Source organism: Ochotona princeps, chromosome 11, assembly GCF_030435755.1.
Source record: "Ochotona princeps isolate mOchPri1 chromosome 11, mOchPri1.hap1, whole genome shotgun sequence".
NCBI classification, from domain to species: Eukaryota; Metazoa; Chordata; class Mammalia; order Lagomorpha; family Ochotonidae; genus Ochotona; species Ochotona princeps.
In genome coordinates this window covers 65,969,534-65,988,707 of record NC_080842.1, presented here as the reverse complement: position 1 = coordinate 65,988,707, position 19,174 = coordinate 65,969,534, and the positions used below count along the sequence as shown (strand labels likewise).

At 50.1% G+C, this 19,174-nt stretch overlaps 2 protein-coding genes across 2 annotated transcripts; one reads left to right on the top strand and one right to left on the bottom strand.

Moving 5' to 3' along the window:
* The first annotated feature begins 452 nt into the window (after nt 1-452).
* On the top strand, nt 453-953 carry LOC101532750 (fibroblast growth factor-binding protein 1). Its single transcript, XM_004579346.2, has one exon. The coding sequence runs from the start codon at nt 453-455 to the stop codon at nt 951-953; it is 501 nt and encodes a 166-aa protein (XP_004579403.2).
* Nucleotides 954-10,377: 9,424 nt separating this feature from the next.
* FGFBP2 (fibroblast growth factor binding protein 2) lies at nt 10,378-11,028 on the bottom strand. Its single transcript, XM_004579345.2, has one exon. The coding sequence runs from the start codon at nt 11,026-11,028 to the stop codon at nt 10,378-10,380; it is 651 nt and encodes a 216-aa protein (XP_004579402.2).
* Nucleotides 11,029-19,174: the final 8,146 nt, after the last annotated feature.

The window sequence follows — 19,174 nt, the reverse complement described above, 5'->3', positions numbered from 1 at the left end:
GATGGTCCTGAGGACAGGACTGAGACTAAGTCCCTGTCAGTGCTATTTAAATTCCCCAGAGTGGCTTGTAAGTTGTTGAAGACCTTGAGTTGCCTCTTTCACCCCAAGGTGTTGAACACCTAGCTTAATGCATGGCTACAAGTAGGGTCTTGTAAGAGCTTCTTGCTGAGCATTGTTGAAGGATGAAGTGTGTGAGAAAGGCAGGTGTGCATGACGCATGGGAGGAGAAGGAACAGAGTAGAGAAGGAACAGTGGCAAGCAGACACCCTGTACTGTCCAGTGTTGCTCAGGTGCAGGAGGGAGCAGTCAGACAACGGGTCTTGCACCCAGGGGCGAGAGGATGCTCAGTCACCTCCTATACCAGGCAGGCATGTATCAGAGAGGGGGAGGTCAGCCTGGAGCTCTGCACCACTGACTCTGCCTTTTGTCCAGCAGGTGCCGCCAGCAGAACCATGGAGATGCCCAGCCTCACCCTGCTCTCTGTCCTCCTGCTGGCAGCTCAGGCGCTCCCCACGGAGCCCCAACAGGAAGCAGAGTTTGAAGAGTACTTGCAGCCAAGTGGGGATGGATGGGTTACTCTAGGAAAGCCTGTGATAGTGGCCACAATCCCCACAACCAAAGTCATCGTCACCGGCCATTTCAACAGAGATCAAGCCAAATGTAATGTGACGGTGACTTCTCAGGAGAAAGGTGTCCTTTTGCAGGTTGATTGTGTTCGATTTGACCATGAGTTCTCCTGTGTCTTTGGTGGCGATCCTGCTGCATGCCTACGCTGTGTGAAGAACGACAAGGTGTACTGGAGACAAATCGGCTGGCGCTTGCGCCACCTGGAGCACATCTGTGAGGACTCCCGGGCCATCCTGGACACCAGGGTGTGTAGTGCCAAGTACCCAGAATCCAACCTCAAGCTGCTGAGCTCCACTCTGGCCAGGAAACTTCCCTCTCTGAAATGAACTTTCTCTGACTGAAGTTGTGGATCAAGGTGAAGCAGCTGTCATAGGCAGAGACATTCAAACTCAACATCACACGTTCCTCACAAGAAAAACACTGATGCATTCACAGCCACAGAGACCACTCCCAGAAGCAGAGCAAGACTGAAACCTTCATGCCGACTCCGCAGGCCCAGGAGACCGCCACTACTCACTCTCACAGAACACGGTTGTTTCCTGAGTTTCATCTGCAAAGTGTCCCTCTGCCCTGACTTCCCTGTGTGGGAGAAGGGAAGAGGTGCTACATGTGGGGGGCGGGGTCTTGGGTTCCTGTGCAGGAAGAGTCTCCCCTGGTTCTGCCAGGCGGGATGTCTAGACTGGGAGAGTGCAGTGCTCCATGGGACAGTCTGTTCTGCAGGGACTGGTGTTCACTTTCTCAGGTGTGATTGGCATAGACTACCTGGCTCCTGGGCTCACAGTGCTGTGTGAGAGCAGGGCAGAGCTGTGTGGGAACTGAAGGAGTCAGGTGGTGATGTAGTGAGAGTCACTTCCTGCTGAATTAACCACCATAATAAAGCTCCTGTGCTGTTTCCAAATATACTCAACCAGTGTTGGTAAATCGGTGTCGTTGTCAAACATGATTTCATGAATCAGTCCCCTACATCCCTGGGTGAACATCTAGAGAATGATTTCTGCTTCCCACCTGCCCCAAGTCATCCTCGGTTACGACCTATTCTCACATCCCTGACTTTCTGGAGTTAAGCGTTAGACTGAGGTGTCTGGTTCTTACTAGAGTGGTAATTAGGGTCTCCTTTTCCAATCGGAATCCTTGGCCATTGTGTGATTTTGTCATTGGCATGGACTCACAGCTGTCAGAGGGAGGTAGAAGCCAACCAGGAGTTTTGGCAGCCAAGGCCACAGTCTTGACAAATCCCCTGTCCTCACTATAGTCAGAACTGCTCTCCTTCTACCATTTGCAGGACCCTGTCTTAGGTGGCTCATTTCCAGGATGGGAGTGGGGAGGGTGGCGGGTGGGACTGGAAAGAGCCCCAGTTACTCACAGTGCCCTGTGAAGGCCCAATCAACCACAGGCACGAGGCAGGCGTTTGCCCTGGTAAGAGGCCCATGTCTGACATCACAGGGCCTGGGTTCAGTACCAGGCTGTGCTTGCCACTCAGCCTCCTGCTAGCACAGGCCCTCTCAGCGAACAGCGGTGACTCCAGTAACTAGGTTCAGGCAAGCAATACGGGAGAGGTGGATCGAGTTTCCAGCCCCCAGCTTCAGCCCAACTAGAAAATATTCTGTGTGTGAGGAGGGAACCAGCAGTTGGATAGTCCTTTCTCACTCCTTAACAAATAAACAAATTAAAAAAAAAAAAAAAAAAAGAAGAACCTGTAACCTGGGAGAGGAGGCAGAAATTGCTGGAAGATCTAGGTTTAGCATCCCAGAGACAGTGGAACTGGAGCAGGCTTTAGATAGAGCCGCTTCAGGAATGAAATAAGGCCAAGGGGAGACAGGATTGCATATGAGACCAAATATGATGGCGAAGGGATGTGAAAGTGGCCCAGGCCAGGGGGTTGGAGGGAAGGAATGCAGCAACGTGCTAGTATCAAATCTGTTCGTATCTGTTAGTATTAGTTGGAGGAAAGTTAGTATCAAAGATCTGAAAATGTCTTCACTCAAGAGATAGGGAGAGATGAACTTTCTCTGGGAGCGAGTCATACTTTTACAGGTGGAGAGCTAGTGACCAGTGTGCTAGCTGTTCTGTCCTTACTGTTTCTGATGCTGGCAGGCAGCAGGTACAGGCGGGTGGCAGGACAGGCTTTTTATTCACCTGTCCAACAAGGCTCGCAATGAGGAATCTTCACTATTGCACAGCATGCCTGCACCAGAGTTACAGGTGGACATCACATCAATATCGCAGAAACTAGCCTCTGTCTCATGGCTATGTGCCTGTCTGTGTTAAGCTCTTCCCAGGACAATGCATTCACTCACTCTCACTCACTCACAGTTTACGATCATGGGAGCCCTCTAGTGCTGGGATTGCAGCAGTGCTCCGAAGATGGGCGCTCTGCCTTCATGGTGAACCAGTGGGAACAGGAGGATCAACTCACAACACCCAGGAGTAGGAGAGGAAAGTGAAGCCAGGAAGGGGGATACAAGCGAGGTAGGGAGTGGATTTAGGGTAGAGGTCTTTCTTTTCCACTTAAAAAAATATTTATTTTTTATTTGTTTATATTGGAAAGGCAGAATTAGAAGGAGGGTAGATAGAAAGATCTTCCATTCCTTGGTTCACTCCCCTAATGGGCACAATAGCTAGTGCTGAGTCAATGCAAATCTAGGATCCAGGAGATTCATCCAGGTCTCCCGCACGGGTGAGAGTCCCAAGGCTTTGATCTCTACTGCTTTCGCAGGCCATAAGCAGGGAGCTGGATGGAAAATGGGGAAGCCAGGGCAGGAACCCATGCCCTTAAGGAATCCTGGTGCTTGCAAGTGGAGGATTGAGCTAATTAAACTATTGTGCCAGGCTCAATGGAAGCCTTCTATGGACGTGACTTACAGTCTAGCCACAAGTGTGGGAACTGAGACAGGTAATTTCAGAGAAGGAAGCCCCAAACGCAGGGAAGAGTCAGAACAGGTGCCTGGAAAGTAAAATTAAGTTAATTCACTGTTGCCGCTGCTCAGCAGCAGCGACACTAAAAACGCCGAGTCATACTCTTGGAGGTCTGGGGAAAAACTGGCAAAAGTGGCTGCGTTTAAAAACCTTTTCTCCACTGCTCCTGTCCCCGTCTAAGCTTTCCTACCCGCTTCTTCCGCCACCCTTCCTCCCGTTTTCCGCCACCCTTCTTCCCACATTTCTTCCCGTACTCTCTGCATCATTCCCCAGTCTCCTCATCGCCCCCCAGTCTCCTCGTCGCCCCCCAGTCTTCTATTGTCCATCTGTTCCAGTCGTACTGTTAAACCCGAGTGGGCGATGGCCAGGGGACCTCGCCCCTCGATGAACGGAGCCCTCTGGCAGACACGAGACAGGAGACCAAGAGATGCAATCACGTATGAGGCAAGGTTTATTTCACACGGGCTCGTGGGCGCTCCTGCTTGATCGAGTAAGGAGTCGCCCTGAGCCGCACAAGCTGGGTCTTTTTATAGGCTATGGGAAGCAGGAAGCGGGGTTACAGAAGCAGATGCATAGTTATAGGGATTCCATTGGCACCTTTAAGTCACACAAGGCTATGATTGGTGCAGGAGCTGCCCCTGCTTAAAGCAGTCTTCAAGAATGGCTCAGTGTCTGAGAAATGGAAACTTATCTCTTTTGTAAAATAGAAACTTGGGAAACTGAAACTTACTGTTCCAAGCTCTTGGAAAGCACCCAACAGCTCCTAGTTCTCTATCTTGTAAGGTCTTCTGCCGCTCTTTATCTCACAAGGTCTTCTGCCTGCAGGCATCCTATTGACCCTTTTTCTGCTGGAGCTAAATTTGGGCTCTACAGTACCCTGTCCCCCATCTTCGTCTGGCCGAGTCCAGCTTTTACTGGCTACTTTTATATCGTTTTTCCACCAATCACTTCTGCCCGTGGTCCACGGGGCTATCTGATAGGCCAGCAATCGCAGCGGGGAAACTAGCCTATCCTGTTTACCTGCTGGCGAGACAAATCCCGCCTCCTGGCCCTCGGCCAGCCGCCATCTTGTGACCACCTAACATACACGTGGGGTCAGCCGCTCCCCACAATTCACCCTTTTTATTTAAGCGAGGCCGTGCCTGTCTTAGGTTGCCGGTAGCAGGACTACCTCCGTGTCATTGGGTGGCAGAGCTTCCAGCTCTATGCCCTGTCTTAGGTTGGTAGGTGTCCCCCGCAGGTCTTACCCGTCTTTGACTACCGGTCTAATATGCTTAACTATACCTAGGGGAAGGCCCCTGCTCCCAGGGCCATCAGGGCTTGTCACATAATGGCGTTATCTTGCCGATGTCTCAGGCAAATAAACCAGACAAGCAGGAAGATCACGAGGCACAATAATCCTCCAAGAGACAAAATGCAAGCCAATGTCTGCCCCAGCGGACCACAGATTGTACCCACGACAAACCCGTTGTTCCACAGGAGCCAACTCAATCTGGGTGGCAAGATGGTTACAATTTTTTTCCACGCAGCCAGTGTGTAAGTTATACAAATAAACTGAAAAGCTTCTCCAGCATGTAAATGCAAGTTGGAAACTGAGAGGACCTCAGATAACATGTCCATCTGTTCTTAAATCAAGTCCACTCATCAGTTCATGATTAGCAAACCAGTCCAAACATGTTGATTAAACTTTCCCCCCTTTTTATTTTTTGCTGAGAAAGATGATTTTCAGGGGTTGATTTTGACCACCCTCATGGCCACAGTGTTAAAGTCCTTTTCAGCAAGGTTCCAGGGTTAGTGCGTGACTTCCAAGCTCAAGACCCTGAACTAGTTGCCTAAGTTCCTTAGAGACTTCCCAACCCCAATTCTAAGGGTACCTGCCTTTTTGGGGTTTGGGAGTCTCTTGTTTCATAACCACCGCCCCTTAGGGCAAAAATCCCGCCTCTTCGGGCAAATTCTGCCTCTGGGCAAATTTCCGCCACTTCGGGCAAATCCCGCCTATCTGGGCAAATCCTGCCTCTTAGGGCACTAAATAAAATAACTTTTACTCTATACACTTATGCTGGTGCAGGCTGGGAATACTCCGTACATAGGTACTCTGCCGCTTTTCCTATGCCAGCACAGGCCGAAAAATTTCTCTCTGCTGTTTTTCTTATGCCAGCCAGGCCGAAAAATTTCTGTCTTGGCCGCTTGTTTTCCCCGTTTGCCTTTCTATGCTGGCCCAGGCTGAAAGTCCCCCCCCCACCCCCCCGTATGGGCCACTAGCGACACTAAAAACGCCGAGTCATACTCTTGGAGGTCTGGGGAAAAACTGGCAAAAGTGGCTGCGTTTAAAAACCTTTTCTCCACTGCTCCTGTCCCCGTCTAAGCTTTCCTACCCACTTCTTCCGCCACCCTTCCTCCCGTTTTCCGCCATCCTTCTTCCCACATTTCTTCCCGTACTCTCTGCTTCATTCCCCAGTCTCCTCGTCGCCCCCCAGTCTCCTCATCGCCCCCTAGTAGTCTCTGCGTCGCCCCCCAGTCTCCTCGTCGCCCCCCAGTCTCTGCGTTGCCCCCCAGTCTTCTATTGTCCATCCATTCCGGTCGTACCCTGTCCCCCGTCTTCGTCTGGCCGAGTTCAGCTTTTACTGGCTACTTTTATATCGTTTTTCCACCAATCACTTCTGCCCGTGGTCCACGGGGCTATCTGATAGGCCAGCAATCGCAGCGGGGAAACTAGCCTATCCTGTTTACCTGCTGGGGAAACAAATCCCACCTCCTGGCCCTCGGCCAGCTGCCATCTTGTGACCACCTAACATACACGTGGGGTCAGCCGCTCCCCACAATTCACCCTGATATCAGTTCTTATCACATTCTTGACATTATTTCAAAGTCAAAGAAACTTATAAGAAAATAGAAAAATCCTCCCTGTCTTCATGAGCGTCACGTGATGGGGACTGGCTCATGCTGAACCTGCTGCACCTTGTCAAAAGCAGGGGGCACTGGAGGATAGAGCTCAGAGCCTGAGCAGTGAGCCTCACCCCAACTCCACAGGAACAGAACGGACAGCCTGACATGCTGCAAGCCCCTGTAAGTGGGGAGAGGGACATTTTCCCATTTCCTGTACAAAGTTTGTCCTCCCTGTGTCTCCATACCTGACTTGTAGAACTCACACCGTTACAGACCTGCCAGAGCAGCTTGGAGGGGACTCATCCAGGGTCGTGATGTGTTTGAAGCCCAGGCATATTGTTCTAGAAGGTCTCCTCTAGCAACCTCCTCAGAGCCCACCGTCTGACAGCCCACCGTGTCCCTTCACAGCATGTCATGTGCCATCCTAAGATCCTCTGGTGTCCACCCCTGCTGAGCTCCTAGTGCCTTGCTCATTCTTCCCCGTCCAGCTCATGCGAGGGACACTTATACATGGCAATGAAACACACATAAGAGACTGCATTAATAGTTCTCAACCCAGCTTCCGCATGAGAATCACCTGGAAATTATGTCAGCTACACGCCAGAGACTGAGTCAAGTCAGCTGGTGCTGCGTTTCTTGGCCTTGCCGTCACATGAGAGTCAGCTGGGGGAAACTGGAAATCCCTCGCGCTCCAGGCTCATCCCTGACCAGTTTCCTCACAGAGCCTGCTGGGGGAACCCACACATCCATCCCCAGATGACTTCACAGTGTCAGTGGGACCAGACCCTGATGCTTAGGTGGGAGGACCACTGGTGTACACAAGAGCAAATTATTAGTGTGTTCGTGTATAAAGACAAAAATAAAATGAGGAGGAGAGTGAGTCACTTTTTCACTATGACTAATAATATTTGATTTTTCATCCTTCCCAACCAACACGCTGCAGATTCTGGGGTGCTCCCCTCCCAGGTCTCTCCTGTGATGCCCCGGCTCTTTGCTGTTGCTATAGGCAGACGATCAGGTGGACAGTGTTCACTCAAAGTTCCTACCCACCCAGAATGCGTGAAGATGAGCTCATTTGGGAAATGGGCTGTTTGCAGAGGGCATGAAATGCAGGTGAGATCATTCTTGAGTAGGAGGAGCCACTGACTGGTGTCGCTTTGGGAGGAGGGGCATTCAGACAGAAACAGGAAGGAACAGTTCACCGCAGCACAGCCCAGGGCTCAGCGTAACGCATCCTCAGGCCAAGGATCACCATGTACTGCAAGCAGCTTTAAAGAGGGAAAGAAAAGGCCCCGGTTCTCCAGGAGGACGCTTTGACCTCAGACATCCAGCCTCCATTACCGAGAGGGATGTATTTGCTGTCTTAATTAACCCCCCTGTTTCTGTAATTCATTACAACAGCCCAATGAAATGATGGTGCCTTTGCGCCTCTGCCACCCACGTATAATATCCACTCAGTTTTGAGTTATGGAGGCCGGTGCAGTGGCTTAGCAAGCTAAGACCTCACCTGCAGTACAGGCATCCCATATGGATACTGGCTCAAGTCCTGGCTGCTCCAAGTCCCATCCAGCTCCCTGCCTGTGGCCTGGAAAAGCAACAGAGGATGACTTGGGTCCTTGGATCCCCACGCCCGTGTCGGAGACCCAGAATAAGCTCCAGGTTCCTGGCTTCGGGTGAGCTCAGCACTGGTCATTGTGGCCATTTGGGGAGTGAACCAATGAACAGAAGATCTCTTTTTGTCCCTCCTCTTTCTGCCTCTCAAATAAAAATGAATATTTTTTTTTTTAAAAAAAGACTCAAGTTATGTTTTTGAAGTCACTCTTTTATTTCTCACATATATAGCTGAGGTCTGCTAAGCTTTCTCTAACTGGAAGCCCATGTTACTGTGCATTAACACAAGACCAATCCAGCTCTTGTTCCGAAGGCCCAACCCAAAAGAAATGAACATGTTAAACATCTAAACATTCACACAGAGTTCAAACCAAGGAAGCAGACATTGGAAAGGCAAAGGGCAGCCATGCACACCTGTTGCTCTCTCTCTCTGCCATCACAGGCTCTCTCTGCTACCACACCAACCCCCACGTTCAGAAAGGACGGGTCTGCTCCCATCTTCAGAGACACTGCAGGTCAAGACCCTGTGTGGCGGGTGTGCTTAGGGACTGAGTTCCTCCAGGTGAGAGTGCAGGCGAGCAAGTGCTGTGACGCAGGAGGCCGTTCTGTGTCAGGGAGAGGCCAGCTCTGAAAAAAAAAAAAAAAAAGCAGGAGGCTGCATGAGAGGGTGTTTGTCAAGTTCTGGGACTGGATTGGGCTCCCCCTTAAAAAAAATCCCTAAGTGAAAGCCCTAACACCCAACACCTTGGGATGTGGCTGTTTGGAAAGAGGGCTGTGAGGGAGGTGATGACAGTGAAATGGACTTGTTGGGGTCGGAGGGGAGCCAGTATAGTCCTCACAGAAAGAGGAGGCTTGAGATGCAGGAAGGCTGAGGGCCAACAGCGAGAAGGCAGCCACCTGCAAGCCAAGAAGAGAACTCTCAGCAGAGGCCACAGGTCCAGCCCCGGCCCGCAGCCTGGGCAGCGCATCTGAAGAGGCTGCGCGGATTGGTTTGCACGTGCCAGAGGACATCGTTTCCCTCTGGAAAAAAGTTCTTCCCTGTTGTGTTTGCTTTTTAAATAAACAAATACATACATACATAAATCCACAAATAAATAAATTTGCATATATTATTCAGCTAAATTTTAAAATATGCTTTCAAAGCAAAAATGAAGCAAATATCTCTCCTCAGTAGAGATGACCTATTTCAGCTCAAGGAGTCCCTTTTCTCCTCTGGGACAGAGCTGGAATACTATGCATCCCAGAGCAGCAAGCACACAATCAACTCTGCCAGAAGACAACACTTTGTGTCGCTATGCCCTTCCAGAAAAAGGTAAATTAATCTCCTGGTAGTAGCTATTGAAGTGATGTTCATTAGAAAATTTGCTTTTGTTTTCTACCCTATTTTTTCTCCTATAGATAAAATGAAAATTTCAGAAGCCTTCTTCTAAAACTAAACATGCAGAAGTCAATGCAGGCATCCAGCTGCACTGGCCCCCACCTGGCATCTAAAACCAGTGGAAGGTGCTGCCCCAAGCCCAGGGTCTGTAACCAACTTTATGTGCACGCGAGAAGCAGTGTGGTCTCCAGGAAGCAGTGTTTGGAACAATACCATCTATAACTGATTTCTCTCTTCGGCACCTGCCTACCTGCCTGGCAAGAGAGGGAAGTGAGAGCTGGAGGGACATCTCCAACCCCAACCCAGCGGCTCTACTGCAAATCAGGGCTTGCACCTGAGTCTAATCACCCACGAGCGGAGTCTCCCAGCCATGTCTCCAGAACACTGCTGTCCTCCACAGTCCCTGGAGAAGAGTATGGGGAGTCCCGCACCTCCCTGGGCTCTGTCCCCTGCCCTGGACACCAGTGATGGTGAAGACCAGAAAGAACGCAAGGCATGCAACATACACCAGGCCCTTGGGCAGAGAGCAGGTATCTGCAGGCAGCCTCAGGTCTCTCTCATCCCGTCCCCCATGAGCCGCAACAGACCCAGCATGGCAGGAAAAGATTTCCCGGTTGGAGCTATCATTCAAATCACTGGGGAAGAAATGTTTTAAAGTTGACATTCCTGAGCCCTGCTGTAGATACTGGTAAAATGGTCTGGGATGTGGGCCTAGGTATCAGCATTTTTTAAACTCTCCTAGATGGTTCTTGTATGTCCTCAGGGTCAAGTGCTACTGTGACCTGTGGTGTCCTTTTCGCAGCTCATCCACTCTGCCACTGAAGTACTTGGCCCCACCCTCAAATGTATGCTGAGACACTGATGTGGCCACAGCAGCAGTAAAGACGGTGGAGTGCTCCTTACCTAGGTCTACGTAGGAATAAAGGCAGGTGAGTTACTGTGAAGGATCTTTTACTCTTTTACCCTCGGAAAAGACTGATGAGAAAGGCAAGTACGGCACGAAGGGGCTCCCAGAAGAGCTCTCGGGCCATCTTCTCAGCTTCCTTGTTCCCTCTGAATTCAGGCTGGTTGGCCTTGACTGTAGACTGGGGACTGGAGACGGCATTTCCAAGCTGCGCTGCATTCACGGGTTCCACAGGGGCAGTGGGCCTCTGAGACGGCTTCTTGGCTTTGGCAGTCTGGGGGTGCTGGCTGGGAGCTGGGATGCTCCGGAGGCTGGAAGCCATCTGCTGCAGGTGCGCCTGTGGCCCTGCCTGCCGGCATACGGACGGCTTCAGCACTGGGGCCTCCTGGCAGGCATGGTCCAAGTGCCTCAGCTGCTGCAGGACTTGAGTCCAATAAAGCTTGGGATTGGCTACGAAGGCTGGGCATGTGTCTGGCTGCCCACTCCACTCACACCAGTACACCTGATGTTGGCCGTGGCAGTCGACGCGGAGCCGGATTTCCCTAGCACCTTGCCCAGAGAGGCTGATGCGCATGATGCAGGAATCGTGTCTGCGCGTCTGGAAAGGGAATTCCTCCAGACTGTGTCCTGGCTTTGGCCTTGGGGACTGCCCCCAAGTCCCCAGGCAGCACAGGGCCAGCAGCAGCATGCAGAGGACAGACTTCATGGTGAGGATGCTCCGACAAACCTGCCTGCGATCTAGCACCGGAGACAGAGCCCAAGAAGGCTGAGTTGCCCTTTAAAGGGTGCTGCACAAAAGGCTCTCTGTACAGCTGGGCACAAGGAAAACAGGACACTGACCTCAGTCCAGAGTGCTTGGCATGGCTGGAATAGTCACCGGGGGCCGCCCAACACAAGTAAAGGCACGAGCTCTTCCAAATGGTCTTAAGGCCCTGCTGTGACACTGCCTTCGGGACACACAAAGCACCACACACAGGCCAGGGGCTGGGAGGAGCGGGGCGGATTTCCAGACACGGGGAGCTTGCTTGATAATTGGCTCTTGTACTGGGATAGCCTTCTTTGTCAATATGTGGCAAGTGCCCCACACTGGCAGTGCAGTTTTTCAGAAAGATGTGTAGCTTGGAGTCTGGGGCTGTCTTGGGGCTGTTCCTTCCCTTCAGGGGACCCTCATTGTGCTGGGGGAGCACTGATTTTGTCCATCCAAGGAATGCCAGAATCTTTTGAACCCAAGTTTCCTGACATGGACTAGCAAATGTAAAAAGGTGTCTGAGATTGAGAAAGAAAACAATTGTGTGTACATGAGGGGCACAAATAGCCTTCCAGTCATGGGGCTGGTTTCACCCAGCCTGCCACTGGGGGACGCACTGACACATCCTGGGTCACAGTGCTCACCACCAACTAAATGACAGTCATGAAAGCCAAGGATATGTTGACATTGTTATTTAAAATCTACCTCAGACCACAGATTCCATTTTCAGTTCTACTGAAAGACCACTGAATTTTAATATGTCACAGGGGAAAATACATGGTAAGTATTAGTATTGCACTAATAAAAGCATAGGAAATTAAAAATAGCTTGGTTCTGTGTCAAGAATCACCTGTTTGTACATTGCAGCTGTCATCCTGTGACCCCGCACAAGGGCACTGCAAGGTGGGCTCAGAAGGGTTGAGTGCACTGCGGGGCAGCACCCAGGTTGAGTAAGTAAGGCAAAAAATCTGAATCCAGAGGAAACTCAATGGGGTTCAAGAAGTCCAGGTGTGTGGTGTGATGGGTCCCCCAGAAGAGGGAGCCACCCAGTCTGATTCGAAAACCATGCAGCGTAGGGGTCAGACTCCTAGGCAGAGGGAATTTCTGCCAGGTGTTTGGTCCAACAGTTGGGATTTGGCTTTGCACACCCACCTCTAACCCTGCAGACCCTGGGAGGCAGCAGGTGATGGCTCACGTGCTTGAGTTTCTGCCACCCGTGTGGGAGACATGGATGGAGTTTCTACTTCTGACCCCAGCCTGCCCCAGCCTCTGCTGTTGTTGACATCTGGAGAGTGAACCAGTGAATGGCAGCTCTCTTTCCCCCACTACCCTCTACTTTGCTGCTCTGCCCTTCAAATTAATTTTGGAAAAATATTTTGAAAAAAGGAGGGGGGAGCGTGTTCCTAGGGTATGGGGTTTGTGGGTGGCCAAAATGTCAAGGGCAAGGAGGCAATGGCTGCATGAGGCTGGAGGTGACTCCAGGTGAGGCTCCGCAGAGCCCCAGGGCTCAGCTATTTGCTCCAGGACCCAGGAGCCTGGCTCCCCCTGTGGTCAGAAGAGAGCAGATGATGGTCATCTCAGATCTTTGTCCTGTCTTAGGCAGAAAGCCACCAGCCTGGCCATCTCCATCTGCCTTGAAGATATGACCAGTTTTTTTCTGACTCTTGAGGCAGCCTGATTATATCTTGCATTGGGAACTCATCAAAAGGAAGCCCTAGTGTTCTCCCTTCTGTTTGTTGTAAGCCCCAAAGCCTTTGCTCTAGTTCTGTCTGGAGCCCTGTCGTCCTTCACTGTTGGAGGCTTAACCTTCTTCCTGCCTCTTCTTTGCCTAGCCTTTGTGTAGGAGCACTTCCGTAGTTCTATTGCATTAATCTTTAATCCTCTAAGAGCTATGGTTTTGTTTTTCTTCGCTTGTCCATCTTCAGGTAGGAAGTGATAGGATCAGCAAGGACTTACCTAATTGCAGTGTTGAAAAAACGACAGGTGGTGATGTGAGACTGCATGTGGACTTGAGTGGGAAAGTAGGTGAGTCACTGAGTGAATTGTGTTAAGTTGAGCTGCAGTAACAAAAGACCCCCCTCTTGTGAACTGGTTGCCATGGCTTAAACATGTTCCCCAAAGTTCATAGGTAGGAAAGTTAATCACCGGTTGCAACCATGTTGGGAGGTGGGGCCTAGTAAGAGGTGATGCCGATTCTGCCCTCATGAGAGGACCAATGTTCCTGTAGGAATGGGTGACTTATCTAATGACATGATTGTTACAATAGCAAGATGCCCCTATTCCTCACTCTCACGTGTGCCCTCCCACCCAGCTACATTCCACTGTGGGAGGATGCAACAGTAGACTCTGGTTTGCTTGGAGCTGGGAGTGGTGACAGGCTGAGCTAGGCATGACCATGGAACCACCCGACACACATAGGCACTGGGATTGGGTACAGGCTGGGTTGGTCCAGGCTGCAGCACCTGCAGACACACACAAGAATATGATGTGGAGTTTGCCAATCAACAACATCCACCTCTGATACATGTGCAGGATAGATGGGGTAACTATGACTGGTAAGACCCTAGCACACACAGGCATAGATAGGTAGGAGTGGGTCTGGTGGGGGAACTAGGGCAACTCTCTTGATGGGCTGTTGCTCCTGCTTGTGAGACCAGGCAGGGTGACTTCACCTATCAAGACACATGTGGAGTGGTTTTGGAAGGGAGTCGACAAAGCAGGGCCAGGCCAACCTTAGCTCACTGGCAAGTGCAGGAGCCAAGCTGGAATGCGGGGTATGTCTGGCTAGGCTATCACATCTGCTGGTTTGCATGAGTCATAAATGGGAGACTAGGCAGGGTGAGGCTGTGGCACTCACCAGTGAGTGCTGGGACTGAAGATGGGCCGGGTCAGGCCAGGCTTCAGTATCTGATAACCAAAGTCAAATTTGGAGATGGTCTATGCAGAGCTGAGTCAGAGCAAACCAGTGGCACGCACAAGATCCAGGGCTGGGGACAGGCCTGGTTGGGGAGCTAGGGAATGCCCCGGCTACAATGTGGTTCCCACTGGTGAACGGGAGAGCTGGACTGGGCATGGTTGCAGTGTGCCTCGGCATGATATTGGGGACAGGCTCTGAGGCAAGCCAGACTGGACTAGGCTTCAGTATCCACTGGTGCTTGTGAGAGCCAGAGTGGTTATAGACAGGTTGGGCTAGGTTTCTACTTCCACCGGCCACATGAGAGCTGTGTTAGGGTGTGGACTATGTGTGGCTGGGCTGTAACACTCAACAGTAAGAACTGGATTGGGTATGGGCCACTTGGGAAAAACTACTGTTCCTGCCAGGACAGGAGGGAGACTAAGTCAGCCCAGGCCAAGGACCCACTGGGTGTGAGATCTGCCACTGAGAGGAGACCCAGTAGAGGAGCTTGGGAACTCCTTTGTTGGGGTGCAGTCCCTGCAGGTGAGCACAAGAACCAAAGCAAGGGACAGCCCAGAGCAGACCAGGTTACAATATCTGCCAACATATGTGTTGTTCAGACCTGGGGGCAGGCCAGACTGGGCCAGTTCATAATGCCCACTAGCAGAACTGAGAACCAGGATGGTGTGCAGTACGGACTCGGTCTGGTTGTATCACCAGTCAGTTCATATTAGCGCCAATACTGGGGACTGACTGCACCAGGTTGGATGGCAGCTCCAACCAGCCCGAGTTGGAATAGGGGCCAGGCCAGGCTATAACACCTGCCAGCAAATGCCGGGGTAGGATGGGCCATGCCAGACTGGGCCGCAGCACCGACCAGGACACATGAGACCAGGACAGGGGGTGAGCCTGGGAGGGGAGTAATGGGAACTCCAATGCTAGGCCACAGCTTATGCGGGCAAGTGCAAGAACTAGAACTGGGAGCAGACCAGGCTAGGAAAGACTACAACATCTGTTGTCCTACATGTGAACTGCGTTAGGAGGAGAGCAGGCTGGGGTAGCCCATTATATTCACTGGTACAGGCATGAACCAGAACAAGGGTAGGCGGGTTGGGCTTTGCAGCAGCATCAGCTGGCAAGTAGTGGGACTGGGGGCAAGTCCCGTCAAGCTAGACTGTGGAAACACCTGGAGAGTATAAGATCTAGGGTGGGGAGTAGGTCCAGTGGAGGAGTTCTGGGCACCTCTCTGATGGGCTGCAGCTTCCACTGGCGAGCATGAGAACCAGGACTGGGGGTGGGCATGGCTGGACAGGCAGTGGCACCCACTGGAATGTGTGTTAAAGAGTGGAGTCTGTTGGGTTGAATTACACTTCAATGCAAAATGATGTATACGAGGTCTCAATGGGATGTGGAGCAGACCGCACCAGTTCACTGCACATGCTGGCTGGCACACAAACCAGAGCTGGGGGGCTAGTCCAGTGGGGGTTTTTGGGAGTTTGCTCTGACTGGGCTGCAGCTCCCCCTGTGGTACATGAAGGCCAAGCGTGTGTTGGGTAGGGCTGCGCTAAGCCGCAGCACCCCTTGGTTTGCTGAGGATGGAGGGCAGAGCAAATTGATCAACTACCCCAGTGAAACTTAACAGCAAATTTCTGGGCCAGTGGAGACTCAAGAGGTGGACTATGACAATCGAGCTCAGAAACATTTCCTTATCCTTGGAGCAGTGTATCAGCAGCATCTCAGAACTATCAAAAACACACGAACAGAACCCTCAGAAAATGCTCCACAATGGGGAACTTGAGATGACGAGCGGCAGTTCCCCAACCCTCCCCACTGGCGTAATGCAGCAGTTGGGAAGCTGGGTGTGGTTTCTCCTCTTGTATCCCCTTCTCCCTATATGGGAACAAGAAAATGTGTAAACAAGGGTCTTACATACTATCCCCTGATTCCATCATATTTATATGACCCAGGAGATGGGTTTTTATGAAGCTTTTCTGCAACACAGCCGTGCCTGTTCTCTTACAGATTGTCTGTGGCCACTAAGACGGAGTCAAGGAGCTCACCACGATCTGTGTGGTTTTGAAAACCTGATGCATATCCTGCATGTCTCTTTACGAGAAAGCTTGGCAACCACTGGGTTAAGACATACCAGGACAAGCAGGTACGCATGGCCACATGGGTTGCTCAAGAGATAAGTCAGCAGAACTGGGAAGCCAGAGGAGAAAGCAAGCAAGAGTAGCAGGCAACTCCTTGGGTACCAATTCCAACAGGCAGGCGAGACAGTGAGGGTGGCGAGGAGAGTGGGGACCAAAGGGTCAGGGCCCAGGAAGATCCAGGGGCATGGAGATTCTCGGAGAGCTGTGGTACACACAGCAGCATCCTTGGTGACCCAGATGGGAGCCCTGACAGGCACTGGTGAGGATGGAAGCCAGAACACGGCAAATGAAGAAGCAATGGAGGTGAGGATGAGGGGGTTCCAGGCAGAGAATCCTTCCAGAGAAGCTCCTGACACAGGAAAGGGGATGAGAAAGCAATGCAGGCTGAGGGGTTGAGGGAGGGCTTAATTTTTCAGGAAAATGAGACCATTTAAGATCCATGGAATACAAAGTTTTGTTGGTTTGAATAATTTCAGTTTTTAAAATGTGGGATTACCTTGGATTGGTGAGACTGACAGTATTTCAGAACTATCAGAACCACCTGGGCAGCGTGTGTCACACTGGGACACTGGGCTGATACTGGGTGACCATTCCCCATCCCTGGGTACTATGGTGGTTGGGAGGCTGGGTATGGCTTCTCCCTTTATCTCCCCTTTCCCCCCAGAAACAGGAAGAAGAAATAAAAAATATGGAAACAATCAGGCCCACTTTTCCCTAACCCTCAATCCTTCCTACACTGATCAACTATGTAAACATCATCAAAAATAAGAATAAAAATTTATATAAAATGTGGGATGTAAAACACATGTTCAAGGGATGACCTCTGAAAAGAACAACATCCTATGTGACCTAATGTGTGCCGATGGCAAGCATCTCATCTGTAGCTAAACACAAATTCAGTCCTGCACGTGTACATTTGGGAGTGTGATAGATAAAGTGGAGTTTGTGGGCAGGAAGTGTTCAAGCGTCAGTACTGGACCTGGGACTGTTCCATAAGAAGCAGAGACTTCAGACGGAGACACAGGGATCTCCCAAACAGCCACCTGTGAGGCCGGCATGCTGACACGCACCTTGCATTGTGTCTGTATTACTGGCATTTTGATTATGAGAAAGCCATGGAATAAACATACAATTGAAGCCCAAACTACATCATCTAAAATGTGATGATCTGTCTCGGGACCTACTGAAGAAAGCCAGGCACAGACGCACAGATCACATTTGACAAGTCCCTTTTTATTGAAACCAACCTGCACATGAAAAGAATGGGGGAAAAGTTGGCCTTTTGATTCTCACAATGGAAAAGCTGAATCATGTTTGTCCAGTTCTTCACTGCTCATTGCTTTTGATGATGGCAATGCCATGTAAAACTCCCCAAGGAAATGGATATTTACTTTGTGGATTTTGTTTGTTTGTTTGTTCGCTTGCTTGCTTTTAGAAACTAAACTCAAAGCCCTCACACACCTTGGGTACTAAACCCAAGAATCCTGACTGGATGGTCCAATACTTCTCTTTAGCATCCAGGTGACATTTAACTCTGATTAACATTTATTGTAATAAATCAGAAAGCTCCATGTTATTGGCACCTGCCTAAATCTCTCCATCTCTCCTCCTCCCTCCCTGTTGGAATTTGCTGGACAGAATTGGCATCTTTCTTTGGGACTGCTCTTGCATCCAGTTTTCAAAGAGAACCTGGCACATCCTGAGCAAAGCAGATGCACACCCCTGAGAGGAAGGTTACACCATGGATTTCACGCATTTTTAGGGAAAATGGATTATTAAGAAATAATCTAGCAGCACCTAGAAGTCAACACTGACCTGACGGCAAGCTCACTGAAGATCCTACAACACTCACTTGTTCAAAACCCTCTGACCATGGCAACAAAAGGTACATACACAATTTCCCACACACGAAATGCATTTCTTCTGCAGGCAGGTGCGTGTTTAGCACACTTCCTGGGTGGTGTTCTGTTGGAGACCCAATTCCCACAGCTCAGCAGCTGCTGACCCAGGAATACAGGAACAGAATCCCACACCCCACAGGTTGTAGTGTCTCAAAAGGAACCTGGTGTGAAACAGCAGCAAGTGTGCCGGGAAGAAGAGGACCCCCTGAACACTGGGGGAAGTCACAGCCTGTACATGTTGTGTTCATTCCCGACAAAGCACAGCCCGGAGATCCAAGATGACCCTTCCGGGTATCCGCCAGTCACTGTGTGGTGCCCGGAACTCCTCCCGGGTGGGGGAAGTCCGTGCAGTCCCAGGGACCACAGAAGTCTGTGACGCCTCCATTTGGGGGACCTTGATGCTGAAACAGAGGTCAAACAACAGCTTAGAAACAGAGCCCAGAAAATGAAATCAGCGGGGCTTTTTTTGCAGAGTAAAGCAGAAATGCATAATCTAAACATAGTCCCTAGTAGGAACCAAAGAACCACGGAAAAGACAAAATGTATTCAAGAGACATTTTTCCTGCTCTAATGTTGTTGGTGACTTTTCATTATTATTTCAGTCTCTGAAATAACTTGAAAAACTTGCCACAAAAATGACTACAAACTAATTTTTTTAAATATAGAAATGTTTAAAAGATTTAAGATCATAACACTCAAGGTACATAGTACATAGTTATCTAGGTCATATATTTTACATGACATAAAAAAAGCTACAAACATGCATATTCTGAAGTACATCAAAAAGTCCATGAAAACAGAATTGCAAGATAAATTTAAGTGCAAAATACTTTAAAATCCATACATAGGTTCATCACAATATACATTTTCAAAAATTTTGCAGACATCCTCATATGCAAGAATGCAAAAAATGTTTGCAACAAAATAAACTTATGTCTTAATTCCATTTCTCATAAACTTTTAATAGTACCTTCTTGGAGTCACTGAGCATAGCCAAGTCACTACTTGTTGATTGCATCATCCTGTATAATCTATTCACTGACCGAAATTCTACTTGGTGTATTAGGATTAGCTATGTTTTCACATTAAAAGAAAAACAAAAAACTTTAGTCCCATGAATTCTTACATGAACGCAACAGCCTTACCTCAAATGA